The sequence below is a fragment of the Saccopteryx bilineata genome, chromosome 1 (genome assembly GCF_036850765.1).
Source record: "Saccopteryx bilineata isolate mSacBil1 chromosome 1, mSacBil1_pri_phased_curated, whole genome shotgun sequence".
Taxonomy (NCBI): Eukaryota; Metazoa; Chordata; class Mammalia; order Chiroptera; family Emballonuridae; genus Saccopteryx; species Saccopteryx bilineata.
In genome coordinates, this window is record NC_089490.1 from 85,591,677 (window position 1) to 85,611,654 (window position 19,978).

At 45.2% G+C, this 19,978-nt stretch overlaps 1 protein-coding gene across 2 annotated transcripts in view; it reads right to left on the reverse strand.

Moving 5' to 3' along the window:
- Positions 1-19,978, reverse strand: part of SREBF2 (sterol regulatory element binding transcription factor 2) — a 66,438-nt gene that overhangs the window by 29,259 nt on the left and 17,201 nt on the right. Inside the window, exons 2-5 of one of the 2 annotated variants that reach the window (XM_066256741.1) lie at positions 3,736-3,846; positions 3,424-3,645; positions 2,295-2,476; positions 1,416-1,562 (exon numbers count right to left, since the gene is read on the reverse strand). In XM_066256741.1, coding sequence (XP_066112838.1) covers positions 1,416-1,562; positions 2,295-2,476; positions 3,424-3,645; positions 3,736-3,846 — 662 coding nt within the window. Of the gene's footprint in view, positions 1-1,415; positions 1,563-2,294; positions 2,477-3,423; positions 3,847-19,978 lie in introns of both variants that reach the window. The other variant, XM_066256732.1, reaches the window with a different exon arrangement.

Consider the following 19,978-nt stretch of genomic DNA (forward strand, 5'->3'; position numbering starts at 1 on the left):
TAGTGTATGACACATTTTTCCCCTTCATATGACAATTAAGCAACTTACTGCATTTCCTTATACAATTTGACCATCTAAAAGCTCAGGGGCAGAAATGACACTCTCATCAGAACCATTTGATTAAATAAGTAGACCAACCACAGAGGCTCCCCTCATTTCACTCCTCACATCTGCTTTCCCCAATCTGTTTCCATTTTTACTAATTTTAGTTTTATTTTCTTCAATAAATGGCCACAAATATCCAAATGACCGATGCACAAATAAAAAGCTACTTAATTAACTTCATTAGTTACCAAGAAATAATTTGCACAAAATAAAACATTTTAAATGCACAGCTTGATGAATTCTTACATATAAATATATGATGGGTGTGACTAAAATAACCCAGATCAAGACGTAGAGCATTTTTACACCTACAACATTCCCCACTGCCTCTTCCAGTAACGCCTGCCCCTTCTTCCTCCTGTAATCTGTTCTGACCTCTATCATCATGGCTTTGTTTTGCTCATCCTGAACTTCATATAAGTGGAATCAATAGCATGAGCTCTTTCCTGACAGGCATCTTTGCTCAACATACTGTATCTGAGGTTCAGTCATGTAATCAAATGTATCAACAGTTCTTTTGGATGGACATTTGGGTTGTTTCCAGTTCTTGGCTTTTATGACTAAAGCTTGCTTTCAAATTTTGATCATTTCTAATTCTGTCAGACTCTCTTGCTAAAATACTGAAAGTAGTTGAAACCCTACAACTGAAGAATGGGTGCCTTCCATGTCCCTCACCTTGGAGTCCCTTCTGCCTAGTGGGTCTAGGGTCCTTTAGAAGCCAAACCTTGCCTGACCGAGCGGTGGCACAGTGGATAGAACGTCGGACTGGTTTGAGACCCCCAGGTCACCAGCTTGAGCGCGGGCTAATCTGGTTTGAGCAAAGCTCGCCAGCTTGGACCCAAGGTCAGCTGTAGCCCCAGGGTCAAGGCACATATGAGAAAGCAATCAATGAACAACTAAAGTGCCACAATGAAAAAACTGATGATTGATTCTTCTCATCTTTCCGTTCCTGTCTGTCTGTCCCTATCTATCCCTCTCTCTGACTCTCGCTCTTGTCTCTGTAAAAAAAACAAAAACAAACAAACAAAAAAAGAAGCCAAACCTCCCCCAGAAGGACCTGAGAGGTAGAAGCTCCTGTGTGGAGCTGTTGCCCAGGAACTCTGCTGTTCCTCTCTTCCTCTCTAGACCCTGGTTCTCCCACATGACACACATTGGTGTGTAGTTAATGTACTTCTCAGGGGAAAAACAAAGGGGGTAATAGTTGCAATGTGATTGACACATTCCACAAAGCTTCTACACCTACATCTGAGGCCTAACACCTCCCAGAGAAGAGGCAGAGGGTGGCAGGCAGGGGGGAAGGAGGCTCTTACTGGTACTTGCAGGGCAGTTGTCTGGATGGGAGTGGTGAGGGCAGTGAGGGCTGGGTTCTGGACTGCGGCCATGACAGGACTGCCATCTGTCTTCAGTGTGGTCAAAACAAGGGAATCTGTCTTGATGATCTGAGGCTGTACTAGGACCTGGATAGAAAAAAATAAAAGGAGAAGTGGCCTTATTTTTCTATTTTGCATTAGCTTCTTACTGCACAGACCCTCTAGAAAGATAAAGAGAAAATGACATTTTCATGAAACTGAGAATACATCTTGATTGCAAGGTTTAGCAGGAGAAAAAGAATATAGCTAAAAAGGGTCCTAAGTTTAGCACTGCTTTGAGGAGAGCAGTGCTAAATACTAAGAAGGACCTTCACTGTGTGAGGATGGGTAGGGGCGCCTGGGCCCTGCATGGCACCAGTGAGCGGTGTCTGTGGCCTGTAAGGGGAGAGGGGACATGGCTTGGGGTAGATGGTGGCAGAGAGAGATCTGATTTTGAACACACTCAGGAAAGAAAGCCAGGAACCTAGCTGAGAAGCAAAACTGATAAAGCAAGATAATTTAAAAAAAAGATAGATTACTGTAAGAAAATATAGTCCACAATAATACATGACTTAAAGACATTTTGGGACATTTCTTTGCAGTTTATACCCATTATCTGTATAAATAATATACCCACATTTACTGAGTCCATGGGAGTACTAGTGTATACCCTCGATGCCAGCTTAGCCAGGTCTCTACACCATGCTCACTGTGGCTTTGCAACACCCAGGTGTCCCTACCCACCCTATAAGCTGCTCCCTCACACTCCGATGGTCCTTCAACACAAGACCAGCCAACAACCCCAAGTAATGCCTCCTTGAATCCTTGTCAGCCACCTACCGGGACTTGCTGCACCTGTGGTGCAGCAACTGTCTGCACTGTGGCTGGGGCGAGGGTCTGCAGGGTGCCATTGGCCGTCTGTGTCAGCACCCGCTGGGCCTGTACTGTCTGCACCTGCTGCTGGATGGTGACCGGCTGCACCTGGGAGGATGTCACTAGGCTTTGAACTTGAGGCTGAAGAACTTGGAAGAGGAGAAAAAAGTCACATTGTCAAGGAATGCATTTGGTCATTATAGCTGCACAATAACTGAGAATGGAGCGATTCATAATGTCTCTGACTCCCCACCTGCTGTGGAAGAAGACGTGCACATCCATTTACAAGCTGGTCTTAGATAACCTCAGAAGGGCTGCATCAATTTCTGAGGGAATGAGTGCAAATTATTTGATTGTTCTGGGTGCTGGGGTGGAGGTGAGGGAAGCTAATCAGCAAATTGACTGCACCCAGCAAGGAAGTTAACAGATGTTGAGAACTAACAACTCCCTGGGACTTCATTTCCTTCCATGAAATGAACAGAAAGTGTACTTTGGGATGACTGCCCAGCTTTTTGCCTTGATACCTCCCCTCGGCTCCTAAGCCCTTAAAGTCCATTGAAGAACTGTCAGGGCAATACTAATCCCACCCAGCGCTCCCGCCGAAAAGGCACAACAGGGAAAGTCACTCATTCACTAGATACACACTGAGGACCTACTAGGAGGCCTGCTACTCAGAGACCCAGCACCTATGTTCAAAGTCTTTTTCTCTGTAGTGGATGTTTGCTGAATGAACAGCTCGCAACCTACAGGTGCGAAGGTGTTCCCTGGGTAAGTTTCAAGACTAATTTTATGCAAGCCTCCACCTCTAGTTACAAGGATCACCCTGTGTCTACTCTGCTTGCTGGACTCTGAAGCAGACACTTGTCAAAGCAGGAACAATAGATATTAGGCATTTGAAGAGGCAGTATGTGAACCATTCCCGAACCACTGTTCTGACTGCCAGTTACCAAAACTTCATTTAGACAGGATCAAATAGATAAATTTTTGTCATCTCTGAAGAGGACAGAACTATTTACAGTCTACTTCGGAAGTACCAGAAAACTGGCACATAAACTTTTGAACAAACCATCCCTATCATATCTGACTTCTGAATCACCTTGAAAGCTGGTAGCCGCATTCTGGTATATCAAAGGCTGCTGGATGATCCTCGTCTGGGGAGCGGTGCTGAATGTTGGGGTAATCATTACTGTCTGCTGCTGCAGCTGAGCTTGAGGCTGAGGCTGGGGACGGGGCTGAAGAACAGGAGTTGCCCTTGGCGGGGTGAGAACTGAGGTGGGGGAAACCTTGACCTGTAGGGCTGGTGCCTGGGGGGAGGTGGCTGAGGGAGAGAAGGAAGGTAATGGGACCTGGCTGAAGGAGCGCTGCATCGAGGGGTCCCCAGCTCCGCCACTGCTGCCCCCGCCATTACTGCTGCTGCTGTTGTTGCCACTACCACTGCCGCCAGGGAAGGAGCTACACAGCTGCTCCGGGAACAAGTCAGGGAACTCTCCCACTTGATTGCTAACAAACTGCAGCATCTCTGTGAACAAATGAAAAGGAGTCATTTTATTAACATGCAAAATATTAATTTTCAAGCCTGACCAGGTGGTAGCACAGTGGATAGAGTGTCAACTTGGGATGCTGAGGACCCAGGTTTGACACCCCAAGGTTGCCAGCTTGAGTGTGGGATCATAGACATGAAACCTCATGGTCCCTGGCTCAGCTGGAGCCCCCGATCAAGGTACATATAAGAAGCAATCAATGAACTAAGACTGCCGCAACTATAAGTTGATGCTTCTCATCTCTTTCCCTTCCTGTCTTTCACATGCTCTCTCTCATTAAAAACAAAACAAAACAAAACAAAAAAAGCCTGACCAGGTGGTGGCGCAGTGGATAGAGTGTCGGACTGGGATGTGGAGGACCCAGGTTCGTCTCGAGACCCCGAGGTCGCCAGCTTGAGCAAGGCTCACCAGCTTGAGCCCAAAGTCACTGGCTTGAGCAAAGGGTCACTAGGTCTGCTGTAGCCCCCCAGTCAAGGCATTTATGAGAAATCAATCAATGAACAACTGCGGAGCCACAACAAAGAATTGATATTTCTCATCTCTCTCCTTTCCTGTCTGACCCTATCTGTCCTCTCTCTGTCTCTGCCACACACACAAAAAAAACCCCAGAAAAAATTAGCCCTGGCTGGTTGGCTCAGTGGTAGAGTGTTGACCTGGCTTGTGGATGTCCTGGGTCTATTACTGGTCAGGGCACATAGAAGTGACCTGTTTCTCTCCCCCCTTCTCTTTCTCTCTTCCCCTCCCACAGCCATGGCTTGATTGGTTTGAGCACATCCACTTGGGTGTTGAGGGTGGCTCCATGGAACCGCTGCCTCAGGCTTTAGTTTGGTTGCAAGCATCAGCTCCAGATGGGCAGAGCATCAACTCCAGACGGTAGATCCCAGTTGGGGCACATGCGGAGTCTGTCTCATTATCTCCTCAACTCTCTTTTAAAAAAAAAAATTAACTTTCAAATTTGCTTAAGAAATCAAGGCATGAAAATCCAATGGTGTTTCCAAGAACAGAGCAGAAATGGGTAAGGAAACCCTCACCTCTCTCTGATACAGGGTTATCACCTGGGACAAGACTGCCAACTGTGGCCTGACCAGGTGGTGGCACAGTGGATAGAGCATCGGACTGGGATGCCGAGGACCCAGGTTCAAGACCCTGAGGTCTCCAGCTTGAGCACGGGCTCATCTGGTTTTCATCTGGTTTGAGAAAAAGCTCACCAGCTTGGACCCAAGGTCGCTGGCTCGAGCAAGGAGTTACTCGGCCTGCTTAAGGCCAGCGGTCAAGGCACATATGAGAAAGCAATCATTGAACAACTAAGGTATCGCAATGCGCAACGAAAAATTAATGATTGGTGCTTCTCATCTCTCCATTCCTGTCTGTCTATACCTCTCTCTGTAAAAAAAAAAAAAAAAAAAAAAAGACTGCTAACTGTGAAATAAACAGGCCAGGACTTCATCATCTGTTTGATGTTCTTTTCTCCCCTGACCCCCACCTCCAGGCCTTTTTACTCACATTCCTAATTGTATCAGTCCTATCAAGAAGCCACCGCTGTGCTGGTTGAGGGTTGTTTTTGGAGGGTATGGCTGGTCCCATTCTACAGCTAGGAACACTGGGGCATAAGGTGGGTAGTTGCTGTCCTAAGGCTTTGGAACTCAGTAACTGCTCTCTGAGGCCGCCTCTGGTCACAGCACTGTTCCCATGGCAAAGCAGAAGTCATGTGGGTCTGTCTGCAGAGCTGTGCCAGACCCTAACTCTCCCTCACCCCAGGCAACCTTCCTTCCTGACCACAGGCAGGCTCTGGATCTTCTCTCCAAGCAGGGCATAGGCTTAGACACTGCTGGTACCCCACGAACACTCAGGGAAAATGAAGTTGATGGGCTCTAAGTCATGGATCTTTAGGAGAGGAATAGATAGAAAACATCTGTTAAGGCCAGAACAGGGAAATAACTTGACCAAGGTCACACCACTCATCAGGACACAGCCAGGTCTCTGCCCCCCAGCTTCGTGTTCTTCTACTGCACCACAGTGCGTTCACTGCCTGAGGGCCAGGGCAGAGCAACCTGGGCCCTGCACTCCATGCTTTAATCATTTTTTATTTTTCAATTACAGTTGACATACAGTATTACATTAGTTTTAGATGTATACCCCAGTGATTAGACATTATAAAACCTAAGTGATCATCCCAATAAATCTCATACTCATCTGACATCATACATAGTTATTAGAATATTATTGACTATATTCCCTTGCTGTACTTTACATCTCCATGACTATTCTATAACAACCAATTTGTACTTAATCCTTTCACCTTTTTCACCCAGCCCCTCAACTCCCTTCCTATCTGGCAACTATCAGAATGTTGTATCTATAAGTCTGTTTCTGTTCTGCTTGTTCACTTATTGATAGAAATATATTTATTGCCATTTTATTGTTAATATATTTTACTTTTCTGTCCCTTCTTCTTCTTCTTAAAGACCCCTTAACATTTCATGTAATATGGGTTTGGTGATGAACTCCTTTAGCTTTTTCTTGTCTGAGAAGCTTTTATCCATTCTTCAATTCTAAATGATAGCTTTGCTGGGTAATCTTGGTTGTAGTTCTTGCTTTCATCACTTGGATGTTTGTTGCCAATCTCTTCTGGCCCCCAAAGTTTCTATTGACATCAGCTGACAGCCTTATGGGAGCTCTTTTGTAGGTAACTAATTGCTTTTCTCTTGCTGCTTGTAAGATTCTTTATCTTCAACTTTTGGCATTTTAATTATAATGTGTCTTGATGAGGGCCTCTTTGGGTTCATTTTGCTTGGGACTCTCTATGCTTCCTGGACTAGTATGTCTATTTTCTTCACCAAAGTTAGAAAGATTTGTCATTTTTTCAAATAAGTTTTCAAGTTCTTGCTCTCTGTCTTCTCCTTCACATAGAAAGTTGATACACTTGAAGTTGTCCCAAAGGCTCCTTACACTACCTTCATATTTTTGGATTCTTTTTTCCTTTTCTTTTTTTTATTCCGATCACCAAAAATATGGGTATCCTTTTTCTTTTTTTGCTTCTTTACATTCCAAATCGCTGATTTCTCTGTTTCATTTACTCTACTGTTGATTCCCTGTAAATTATTTTTCATTTCAGTTAGTGTAACCTTCATTTCTGATTTTTTTTCATGATTTCTATGTCCTTTTTATGCTGTTGAAGTTCTCATTAAGTTCCTTGAGCATCCTTATTACTGTTGTTTTGAACTTTGTATCTGGTAGCTTACTTGACTCCATTTCATTTGTTCTTTCTTTGGTGGTTTCTCCTGTTCTTTCACCTGGGATCTGCTTCTTTGTCTCCACATTTTGGCTGTTTTCCTGTTTGTTTCAGTGTATTAGGTAGAGCTGCTACATCTGCTGGACTTGACAGAGTGGCCTTGTATATATATATTAGGTGTCCTGTAGGCCCAGTGGCACAACCTCGCCAGTCACTTGAGCTGGATATTCCAAGGTGGGCCCCTGTGTGGGCTGTGTGCACTGTCCTGTTGTAATTGAGCCTAGATTGCTGCTGGTGTCACTGAGAGGAATTGATCCCTAGGCCAATCAGCTTCGAGGACCAGCTCCTCCTACAGTGGAGGAGCTACTTTGCAGGAGTTGACCTTATAAAGCAGCACTTGCTTCAGTGGGGCTTTGGTGCTCTCCAAATCTGTCCCTTGAGTGTGTCGCTTGTGGAAGTGGTAGGATTGTAATCTGGCATGGTATGAAGCTGTCCACTGGGTACACTGGCTATGTGGCCTCTTGGAAGGTACAAGTTCTACCACCACCTGTGCCCTGCCCAGGGCCACAAGCTACAGAGTGATCTGCAGCTGCTACCTGTGCTGAGCTTAGAGGTGCCCAGGAGAAGCCAAGCTGCAAACCAAGGCTAGTGCTGTTGGTGCAGGGTTTGGGGCCTCACTTAGCAAGAGGTACAGGGTATACAGAGGCTAGATGCTACTTCTTTGAGAGATTTTAGGAAAACTCCAAAGGATAAGGCAAGACAAGCCATTCCTATGGAAAAAGCATTGGAAACATCTTGGGTGGGTCTGCAAATTGGGTGGGACAGTCTTAGGGAATCTCCAGGGTGAACGAACAGTGTGAGTCAGGTTGATGGGGACTCAGACATGCCATCTACCAGCCCTGTGGGAGTGTGTGTGTGTGTGTGGGGGGGGTGTGTCTCAGAAAAGGAACAATGGTCTCTGCTGGCACTTTTGTCTGGCCGAACGTTTCCCCCACCCAAGCTCTGAAGCTGATGCCAAACAATTCAATTCCTCCCTGTATGTCCCTGGTTCTTTGCAAACTGCTGCCCCAGCAATGGAGCTCAAAGGATGTGAGTCTGAGTAAGTCCATACACAGGCCTTTTAAGAGGAACTGTCTGAGACCAGCCACCACCCATCTCCCTCAGCCTCAATCCCTGCTGGTTTTTACAGCCAGAAGTTATGGGACTTGGTTTCCTGGCTCTGGAACCATAGGCTGGGACCCCTCACTCCTCAGGGATGATGTCCACAGTGGAGATATCTCTTCCAATTTTCAACAAACACACTACCACATGTGGGTGTGGGACCAGCCCATTCCATGTCTCTGCCCCTCCTACCAGTGTCAGTGTGGCTTTTTCTTCTTCTTTTTTTTTTTCCACTATTTTTTCTTCTTCTTTTTTGTATTTTTCTGAAGTTGGAAACGGGGGAGGCAGTCAGACAGACTCCCGCATGCGCCCGACCGGGATCCACCCAGCATGCCCACCAGGGGGCTATGCTCTGCCCATCTTGGGGCGTTGCTCTGTCATAATCAGAGCCATTCTAGCGCCTGAGGCAGAGGCCAAAGAGCCATCCTCAGCGCCTGGGCAAACGCTGCTCCAATGGAGCCTTGGCTGCAAGAGGGGAAGAGAGAGACAGAGAGAAAGGAGGGGGGTGGGTGGAGAAGCAGATGGGCGCTTCTCCTGTGTGCCCTGGCCAGGAATCAAACCCGGGACTCCCGCATGCCAGCCCGATGCTCCACCACTGAGCCAACCGGCCAGGGCCAGTGTGGCTTTTTCTTTAAATCCCTAGTTGTAGGACTTACAATCAGCTAGATTTCAGGTAGTTCTGAAGGATGACTGTTCTATAGTTTAGCTGTAATTTTGATGTGGACTTCAAGTTTTAGAGGGCCCACTTTGGCCTTCCTCTGGCTGTGCCTCTTTCCCCTGGGCAAGGAGTCTGTAAGACCAACAGGAAGTGTTCACCTGGAGGTCATGTCCCCTGCTACCCACTCTAGATCATGCTCCAAGTACCTGGGATCCCTGAGTCCCTGGCCCAGAGGGCCTCAGGCCTGCTTTCAGGGCCTCTTCCACTGGTTCATCCTCCCAAAGGTTTGGCAAAACCCCACTTAATCCACAACTCATCAACTCATCTCTCATGAGTTCTTCCTTCTACCTCACAGGGCTGGTCCCCATTAGGAGTCTGGAGCCTCAGTTTTCTCCCATGTATTTTTAGATCTACAATTCTCTATGCTGTCCACACCTCCACTCTCAACCTTTCCTTTCCAATACATTCCTAATTGTTCCTGAACTGTGATATCTCATTCTCCAAGCCCTTAAGGACAGAAGATACTCTGCTATTTGGTCACCAAAATAAAAAACAAAACACAAACAAACAACCTCCCCCCAAAACTATTTCCATTAATTTCCCTAACCGCTACCAGCAAGTTTCTCCCAGGCCTCTAACAGTGGCAGGAGCAGGGGGAAAGGGACAGCTATGAAGTCTTAGGTTAGGCAAGCAAAATGGTACTGGGGGTTTCTAGTGTGACCTTCCTATCAGATAACTAGAGTTTAGCAGTTCAGCACTTTAAGTGTTTAGTTAATTCAAGTTGCTGGCAAAACAACATGTAAAAAGATTAAAGGCAGCATAGTGGTGTTATTTACCAACACCTGGACACTACTCTGTCTCCACTTGGCCAATCTGTGTGTGTACCAGAGGAATGGGCAGATTGCCACAGATACTGTCACTCGTAACAACCAATTCTGATTCCATCATACATGATTAAAACAAGAAATGTCCTCAAACTCAACACAAAATTCAAACAAAGCACAATTAGTACTGGCACATTCCAGTACAACTGTACAAGGTTATACAAAGCTTTAAGAAAATGGCTAAGAGCCTAACCAGGTGGTAGTGCAATGAATAGAGCGTCGGACTGGGATGTGGAGGACCCAGGTTCGAGACCCCAAGGTGGCTAGCTTGAGCACGGGCTCATCTGGTTTGAGCAAAAGCTCACCAGTTTGGACCCAAGGTCGCTGGCTCAAGCAAGGGGTTTCTTGGTCTGCTGTAGCCCCACGGTCAAGGCACATATGGGAAAGCAATCAATGAACACCTAAAGTGTTGCAACGAAAAACTAATGATTGATGCTTCTCATCTCTCTCTGTTCCTGTCTATCCCTCTCTCTAACTCTCATTCTCTGTCTCTGTAAAAAAAAAAAAGAAGAAGAAGAAGAAGTTAAGAGACCTGGCCGGTTGGCTAAGTGATAAGGCATCAGCTTGGTGTGTGGATGTCCCTGGTTTGATTCTTGGTCAGGGCACACAGAAGAAGGGCCCATCTGCTTCCAGCCTTCCCCCTCTCGCTTCTCTCTCTCTTCTCCTCTCCTCCTGCAGCCATGGCTCAGTTGGAGGGAGTTGGCCCCACACACTGAGGATGGCTCTATAGCCTCCACCACAGGTGCTAAAAAATGGCTCCAAAATAAAAAAAAAAAGGCTCCAGTTGCAACAAAGTAAGGGCCCTGATGGGTAGAGCATCCCCCCTTAGTGGGCTTGCTCTGTGGATACTGATCGAGGTGCATGAGGGAGTCTGTCTCCGCCTCCCATCTCGCTTAAAAAAAATCTAATAATTTGTTGTGCTTTCCAGAATTCCCATAAAATGCCAAGTCTGGGGAATTAACACAGAAGCCTGCTTTGTGCCAAAACAACATCACTCCCTAGCTGACTGCTTTAATCCATGAATGTTTAGGAGGGCAAATGGCAAGAGACGGGCACCTGCTAGATGGCATTGGTTCTGGCACTAGGTTGGTCTTGGGGCACCCACCTAACCTGCTGTGTGAAGGTGGGCAAGTCACTTCTCTTGGTTTCCTCACCACAAAAGGCTGCTTTAAGAATACTCAATTGGGTTCTCTCTTGTGATTAATAAAATAATTTATGCAAAGTGTTCATTCACTGATGGGCAGACCTTTATTTATTTATTTTGGGGGGTATTTTTCTGAAGTTGGAAATGGGGAGGCAGTCAGACAGACTCCCGCATGCACCCGAGACCGGGATCCACCCGGTATGCCCACCAGGGGGCGATGCTCTGCCCATCTGGGGCGTTGCTCTGTTGCAACCAGAGCCATTCTAGCACCTGAGGCAGAGGCCATAGAGCCATCCTCAACGCTCGGGCCAACCTTTGCTCCAATGGAGCCTTGGCTGCAGGAGGGGAAGAGAGAGACAGAGAGGAAGGAGAGGGGGAGGGGTAGAGAAGCAGATGGGCGCTTCTCCTGTGTGCCCTGGCCGGGAATCGAACCTGGGACTCCTGCACGCCAGGCCGACGTCGGCTCTACCACTGAGTCAACCGGCCAAGGCAATGGGCAGACTTTTATAAAGACCCCTCTTAGTGGTGCTTTTGGAGCACCCACTACCTGGCACTTGGCTCCACTTATGCCATGCTCTCCAAAACCTTTTGTTGGGAAGACATGGTTGGTATGGTGAAATAACTTGCAGAGGTCACAAAGCTTAATTCACAAAGCAGGGTAAGAGTGTGTAGGCAGATGGAACACAACTACTTAAATTAAAAAATAAATCCTTTTCAACCCACACTTGACAAGCTCCAGTGGTGTTATTTCCAGCCAGGCAGATGGGGACTGGCATAATTGGCACAGAGGGCCTGTTAGGACCCAGCATTTAAAGGAAGAAGTAACAAGGAAAAGCTCTTTGAGTCACTGCTCTAGCAGGGAGCACAGGGCCTCCCTGGGACCTCCATCTGGTCTGCAGTGACAAAGGGGGGATCCCGCCAACCAGAATGAGGCCCACCCCAAGCGCAGTTTTGCTCTGTAACTCCAAACTGCACCCCCACCCCCTTGGGAGCATCCTAATGTCTCCTTGCTGTTCCCTGCTCTGATGACATGGGCTCTCATTTCCACAGAGAGCCATGAATCCTAGAAAAGACAGGCCTAGGAGGAGGCACAGGTTTTATGGAGCTTTGAAAATGAAGTTCTGGTTCCTGCATGGTAAGCTGAGGCCCCCCAGAGCTGAAGGCCAGATGTGGGCCTCCCTGGAGTTGGGTGGGCACCCCTGGTGCTTACCCTCCCCCATCAAGCCATCATTAGCTGCTTCTTAAACTAAAGGTTAGGTTGCTAAAAAATAAAGTGGAATGATACCTGGGTTTTGGGCTCTTTAAACATCCTGTAACTAAAATGCGGGGCTCCAATTGTTACCTGTGCACTGAAGCCAGTTATCCAGAGACCTCAAGTTCACATGCTCTTTATGGAGCCTGTGACCTGGAATTAACATAAATCACTTTGTCCTTCTCAGCCTAGCAACATCTACCTGCGAATGAGGTAGCCCAAAATATGGTCAGATTAATTCCGATCAGCAATAACAAGTCTGAAGCCCCAAGTGGGGTAACATTGTCTTCAAACTGTATCTGTCCAGATGTTTTCCTATACAGGGCCTGCTTGCACACACAAACATGCACACCTGTGTAAATGGTTTTGGGAAAACAGGATCACACCGAAGGTGCCATTTTGAACCTTGCTGCTTCCTTTGCTTAGTAAAGCAGAAGAATATTCATTGTCAACCATTGCATACTGGATATATCATCTTTTTGAGAGTTCCAAAGTATTGTATTGAATTGATACACTAGAATTTAACCACTTAGTAATGACGGATGAGTTGTTTTCAATTTTTCAGCATTAACAATTCTTTTGTTTTTGACAGAGACAGAGAGAGAGTCAGAGAGGGACAGATAGGGACAGACAGGAAGGGAGATGAGAAGCATCAATTCTTCGTTGTGGCACCTCAGTTGTTCATTGATTGCTTTCTCATATGTGCCTTGCGGGGGGGGGGCACTACAGCAGAGCGAGTGTGCCCTTGCTCAAGCCAGCAACCTTTGAGCTCAAGTCAGCAACCATGGGGTCATGTTTATGGTCCTACACTCAAGCTAGCAACCCCATGCTCAAGCCAGTGACCTCGGGATCTCGAACCTGGGTCCTCTGTGTAGCAGTCCCATGCTCTATCCACTGCACCACCCCCTGATCAGGCAGCATTAACAATTCTTATAAAAATCTTTCTTGACTTATCTGATTATTTTCTTGGATAACTTTCTAGTATTAGATGGCTGAGTCAAAGGACAGGTACGTTCACTTTGGAAATGTTACAATCCCTGCTCCTGCCAGCATTTCCCCACACCCACTTCTGCCATCAGACAGTGGGGAAAAAAACAGCAACTAACTGTTTTGACTTGTATGAATGAGTAATAGCGAAGCTGAATGTTTCCCATTCCAATGTTATTGGCCATTTGTATTTCTTCCTTTGTAAACTGCTTGTTCTTGTCCTTTGTCCATACTTCTATTTAATTAGGTCTGTATTGATGTGAAAAATTTCATATATTATGGACATTTGCTCTTTCTTATATATTTGCCACACTGTTACTCTTCATTTGTTCAGGAAAAAGAATGGCACAATGATTATGAATTACCATAATTATGAGTTAGCCTTGTAACTTGGGGCAAGTTTTACCTTTCTGAGCCAGAGTTTTCATATCTATAAAATGTGGCAAATCTACCTAACTTATGGGGTTGCTGAGAGAATTCACACTGAGAATACAGCATGGTGCCTGGAACATCGTATTAGGTAGTAGTACAAGTTATTTACAGTGTTTTTTTGACTGTCAGTTTTGCTTTTACTCTTATTTTGAAAATGCAAATTTGTTCCAATATATTGGATATATTAAGGGAACAGTTTCAGCATAACATGAATTTTGTGTTTACTTATGCATGAAACAACACAAAATGCAGAAAAGCATACACAGCTGAAATGAGCTACAATAGGAATACACAAAATATACACATGCACTCACCTCAAATGTGCACCAGCCTGTTGGGTCACTGCATGTGTTCTATACCATAAGCATCTACTTTCCATCACAAAGGTCAGAACTTCCCATCTGACTTCAGGTAGTCCTCCTCACATCATTTTGCAATAAATGATAAACTGTAATTTTCCAATGCCTACTTACACAAAGCAAACCTTACCTCTTTTTCATGGTAAAGTACCATAATTACTGTGGTATTATATACTTCTTAGCTATTTAATAGCAATATTGGGTCCTGGCCGGCTGGCTCTGTGGTAGAACGTCGGCCCAGTGTGTGGATATCCCAAGTTCGATTCCCAGTCAGGGCACACAGGAGAAGCAACCATCTGCTTCTCCATCCCTCCCTCTCTCACTTTTCACTCCCTCTCTCTCTCTCCCCCACTCCTGCAGCCATGGCTTGATTAGAGTGAATTGGCCCTGGGTGCTGAGGATGGCTCCAAGGCCTCCATCCCAAGTATTAAGAAAAGCTCAACGGAGCCATGCCCCAGATGGGCAGAGCATCATTCCCTAGTGGGTGGATCCCGGTCCTGGTGCTTGCGGGAGTGTGTCTCTGTCTCCTCTCACTGAATAAAAGAAAATAGTTTTATTGGGTTCCTATCTTTTATTATCTTTATCTTTTTTTGTCACCTCTAAAGTATTTTTAGTATTGTACCCGCCCATGAATAAGCCCTGTGGTTTTTAATGCATGATTTTACATAGTATGTTGATTTTTAGGAATTCATATATTGCATTATAGCAGAATTGACCATAGCAGTTTTTCAAAAGAATTTTAATTCATTTTAGAGAAGGGAGAGAGAGAGAGCAAATAAGAAAGAGAGAGAGCCTGACCTGTGGTGGCACAGTGGATAAAGCATCGACCTGGAAATGCTGAGGTTGCCAGTTCGAAACCCTGGGCTTGCCTGGTCAAGGCACATATGGGAGTTGATGCTTCCAGCTCCTTGCCCCCCTCTCTCTCTCTGTCTCTCCCTCTCCTCTCTAAAATGAATAAAATAAAATAAAAATAAAAAAAAGAGAGAGCCCTGGCCGGTTGGCTCAGTGGTAGAGCATCGGCCTGGCGTGCAGAAGTCCCGGGTTCGATTCCCAGCTAGGGCACACAGGAGAGGCACCCATCTGCTTCTCCACCCCTCCCTCTCTCCTTACTCTCTGTCTCTCTCTTCCCCTCAAGCAGCCGAGGCTTCATTGGAGCAAAGATGGCCCAGGCGCTGGGGATGGCTCCTTGGCCTCTGCCCCAGGCGCTAGAGTGGCTCTGGTCGTGACAGAGCAACGCCCTGGATGGGCAGAGCATCGCCCCCTGGTGGGTGTGCCGGGTGAATCCCGGTCGGGCGCATGTGGGAGTCTGTCTGCCTCCCTGTTTCCAGCTTCAGAAAAATACAAAAAAAAAAAAAGAAAGAAAAAAGAAAGAGAGAGAGCCTGACCTAGCGGTGGCGCACTGGGTAAAGCGTTGGACTGGGATGCAGAAGACCCAGGTTCGAGACTCCGAGGTCGCCAGCTTGAGCGTGGGCTCATCTGGTTTGAGCAAAAGCTCACCAGCTTGAGCCTCCTAAGGTCGCTGGCTCAAGCAAGAGGTTACTTGGTCTGCTGAAGGCCCGCAGTCAAGGCACATATGAGAAAGCAATCAATGAACAACTTAAGTGTTGCAACGCAACGAAAAACTAATGATTGATGCTTCTCATCTCTCCATTCCTGTCTGTCTGTCCTGTCTGTCTGTCCCTGTCTATTCCTCTCTCTCTCTCTCTGTCTCTGTAAAAGAAAAACAAAACAAAACAAACAGCAATGTCAATTTCATGGGGAAAAAAGAGAGAGAGAGAGAAAGGAGAGGAGAAGCAGGAAGCTTCAACTCCCATATGTGTCTTGACATGGCAAGCCCAGGGTTTTGAACCGGGACCTCAGCATTACAGGTTATCCACTATGCCACCACAGGTCAGGCAACCATAGCAAATTTTAATATTGTGTAGTAAAATTCCATGGTTTTGTGTTACACTTAAAAATCCCCTTGTCCCTAAGATCATAAGGATATTCATCTTAATTGTCTTCATTAAGTTTTGTTCACTTTATCTTTCATATTAGCTCGGCCCAACAAACATAAGAACATAGAAATAAGCATAGCGTGTGATATGTATAGGCCATGGGGAGCGAGACAGGCTACAGCCAGTAGGGGAGTGGAGGTAAAAGCAAAATCCAGTTTCCACCAAGAATCCTTCCTGAGTGTCCTGCTTTCAACTTGATCATATCTCCCCTCCGAGGATTTTTTTTTCCTAATAATCAAAAAAATCTTAAAAAGCCTGACCAGGTGGTGGTGCAGTAGATAGAGCGTTGGACTGGGATGTGGAGGACCCAGGTTCGAGAACCAGAGGTTGCCAGCTTGAGCACGAGCCCATCTGGTTTGAGCAAAGCTCACCAGCTTGGACCCAAGGTTGCTGGCTCGAGCAAGGGGTTACTCGGTCTGCTGTAGCCCCACGGTCAAGGCACATATGAGAAAGCAATCAATGAACAGCTAAAGTGTTGCAACAAAAAACTGATGATTGATGCTTCTCATCTCTCTCCATTCCTGTCTGTCTATCCCTATCTATCCCTCTCTGACTCACTCTCCGTCTCTGTAAAAAAAAAAAAAAATCATAAAAATCAAATATAGGCCAATATCAAACCCAAGTCAACAGCTAACTTTTCATTTCTCCATCATCCTATTTGTGATTACTACTGCTTTCTCAGGACCTAAAATGTCAGTCAGCCCTGTTCAAGTCACCCAGAGGAACAAGGAGTTAAGAGGCTGGGTTCTGTGAACCACACCCTTCAATTCAGTAGCTCTAAAATGCAGTCAATCACATAAGAAACATAGGGACAGTTATAACAGGCAAATTGGTGCCTGCAGTCACTGTATTCAAACACCAGGAGACAGGTACTGTATGATTTCAGTCATATGTGAAATCCAATGAACAAAATGAACTAACAAGCAAAACAGTGACAGACTCATAGAGAGCAGGCTGACTGCTGTTGACAGGTGAAGCTGGAGGTATTGAGTAGAAAATAAGAGGAAAAATTCATGAACATGCTGGGTGGGGGGGTAACAGAGGAGGGTATAGGAGAGATAAAAATGGTAATGGGTGGAGATTTGGCCTAGGGTGGTGAACACACAGTACAGCATACAAAATAATGTGTTGTAGAATTGTGTGCCTGAAACTTGTATAATTTTGTGAACCAGTGTCACCCCAATAAATTCAATAAAAAAGAAAAAAACACTAGGGGCACATTCATTTGGTAGAAAGCTTGGAGTATAGGGACAGCATTATGTACTTTAAGGTGATTCTGGGGAAAGGGCGTCTGGAGGAGGTATAAATGACACAGGATGGCAAATGAGTAACTAAGATAGACTATATTTTGAGCAAGGAATGAGCGTACTCTTTATACTGGCAAAGAAACCACAGAGGGAAAAAATGGGTAGGGAGGTGGGGTTTCTCAAATACTTGCGTTTCATAACACACAAATGTGTCACATGTGCCTCTGCATTTATCAAAATTACATAATAAAATAAACCATCTGAAAATGAAGGGAAATAGAAAGCACAAAGGTAAGCCAAAGTCACTGTGGTCAGCTCTGCTTCGCTCTCTCTCAGGGGCAGCCTCAGAGGGTTCTAGCTCTGCTGCACAGTCCTGGCTTTTCTGGTCCAACACAGCAGGGCACTTGAGCCAGCTCACAGAGTTTCAGCAGGGAGAGTAAGCTTCAGCACCACCTTCAACTGCTCTTTCTTCTTCTTCCCTCTGTGGTAAGTTCACTTTGAATTTCTAGCATCTCTCTGCTCCACTTCCATGCTCTGCCTGATCTCAACTGCAGCTTCTTACCCAGCAACAATCATCTTATTTGAGTACCTTTTTGGTCCAACGGTCTTTCAAACCAAATGGAACTTCTTAAACAAAACTTCCTACCAATTGTTCCCTCCAACTTCAAGGGAATTCACTTCTCACTCACCCAGCTCATCACCCAGCCTAGAAAAATGCCCACTCCCTTTTCTGCACCTGCCTCCGGGCGGTTGGGACAGGTGTCTTTCTCTGGGTATGATTACCATTCTCACCTTTTCTTCTCACCATCTTCTTCCTGTCTGAATTTTACAATTCCATTACAAAAATACCTGTATTTTTTTTTGGTATTATTTATTAGTATTACTTTCACCAAAGACTCTTCCACCTCAGATCCAGCCATCTTTCAGCTCTTAAACACAACTGTGATTTGTTAAGAAAAATTATCTGAAACCTAAAAATAGGCAAAAAAAAAAAAAAAGGAAAGTGTCCCTTTCAAGTCATACTAGAGGTAGGCATGAATAACCTGCCCACCTACAAGTCACCTGATGCTCTATGGAAACATAAACTTGTTTGACTTCTGTTTATTACTGATTAGGCCAACATTCTGTAAAGCTAGATACTTACCTGTAGAAAACTGATAAATTGCAAATTATTTCTGTCTGGCAAAAAAGATAAGCTTGAAGGCTTTGTTTTTATTGGCTTATAGAACATTAACCAGTTTCACATCTAAATTTGCAATCTTATTCTTTTCTAGTATGCAAATATCAGTTTTTTGCATTCTCCTTAGATTCAACTTTGTCATGTTTTTATACTTTGCAAGGGTACCTTGCTACCCAAATTATTCTCCAAATGAGACCAATGTTGGCATGATACTCCTTTTTAGAACATGCTCTCTCTTTTTACACAGAGAACAAATCAATAAAGACATATGCCTTATGACATGCATTCAACAAACATTAACTGAGCCTTATGAGCACGGGATCATAGACATGACCCCATGGTTGCTGGTTTGAGCCCAAGGTCACTGGCTTGAGCAAGGGGTCACTGGCCCAGCTGGAGCCTCCATATCAATGAACAACTAGTGTGACACAACTATGAGTTAGTTAATGCTTCTCTCTTCCTTCCTGTCTCTCTCTTGCTTAAAAAAAAAATCTGCCAGGAAGAAGTGCTAAGTTTAGGATAAAAAGAGGAACCTGTTGGAATATGTTGCTTAAAAGCTTTTGTTGTTGATTTTTATTGCTATTTATCTCATGTTTGTGTGTGAGTATATGTATATTTATAAATGAAGTTCAAACTGACTTTATTGGAAAAGAATTTCATTAGAACTGTCACCCAGATGTTTTTGCTTTTAACATTTTGCTGGCACTATCACACATTTTGTGGTATATAATCTTCAAATCACCTACCTGTTTCAAGCACTCTTCTAAATGAGTTAGTATGTGTAAAGTCCATAATAACTTAATAACTTCTTGAAAAGTGGTGGTGGTGGTTACACAGCAAGAAACAAGTCCAAGTGTAAGGGGAGAATGGCACATGATCTCAGTCAGATGGGTAAGTGAGCCGCCAACTGGGGTAGGAACCTCCTCCTCCTTCTTCGAAGTCCCTTGCTCTTTCCACAAGCATGCTGCTCTACATGTTGTCTCAACAAGCACACTGGAGGCTTCCTCTCAGAGTCCCTTCCTGCAGCTAGGTTCTAGAATGCTGTGGTCAACAACCAAATGCCATCACAAGTACCCCACCCCTACCAAGAGCCCCACCCAGTGTCCAGCGAAGGAACCCACGCCTCCAAGCTTTACCTAACACCAAATTAGAGGCATTGGATGACTGTAATCCCGTGTTTGAAAAGGCTGTCCATTTTATTCCATTTATGACTTTGAAATGCCTGCTCTTAGAAAGAAGTCGAAACTAGAGAATAATAACTAAGAAGGGAAAACCAGAGCCAACTGGTAGTAGTAGTAGTAATAAAAATAGTATAGTAATTGTTAACATTTACTGAGCTCTTAGTATGTGTCAACAATTATATTACATGCTTTGCATAGATTTCCTCATTTAACCTCTACAACACTTTGAAGGAAATGCCATTATCATCTCCACTTCACAGACAGGGAAAATGAGGCACAGAGAGGGTAACTTGTCCAGCATTACCCAGCCAGCAGGTAGTAACACTGGGATTTAAAGTTACACCCTTAGCCACCACACTGGACAGATACTTTGGTTCTATCATTATAGGAATATCA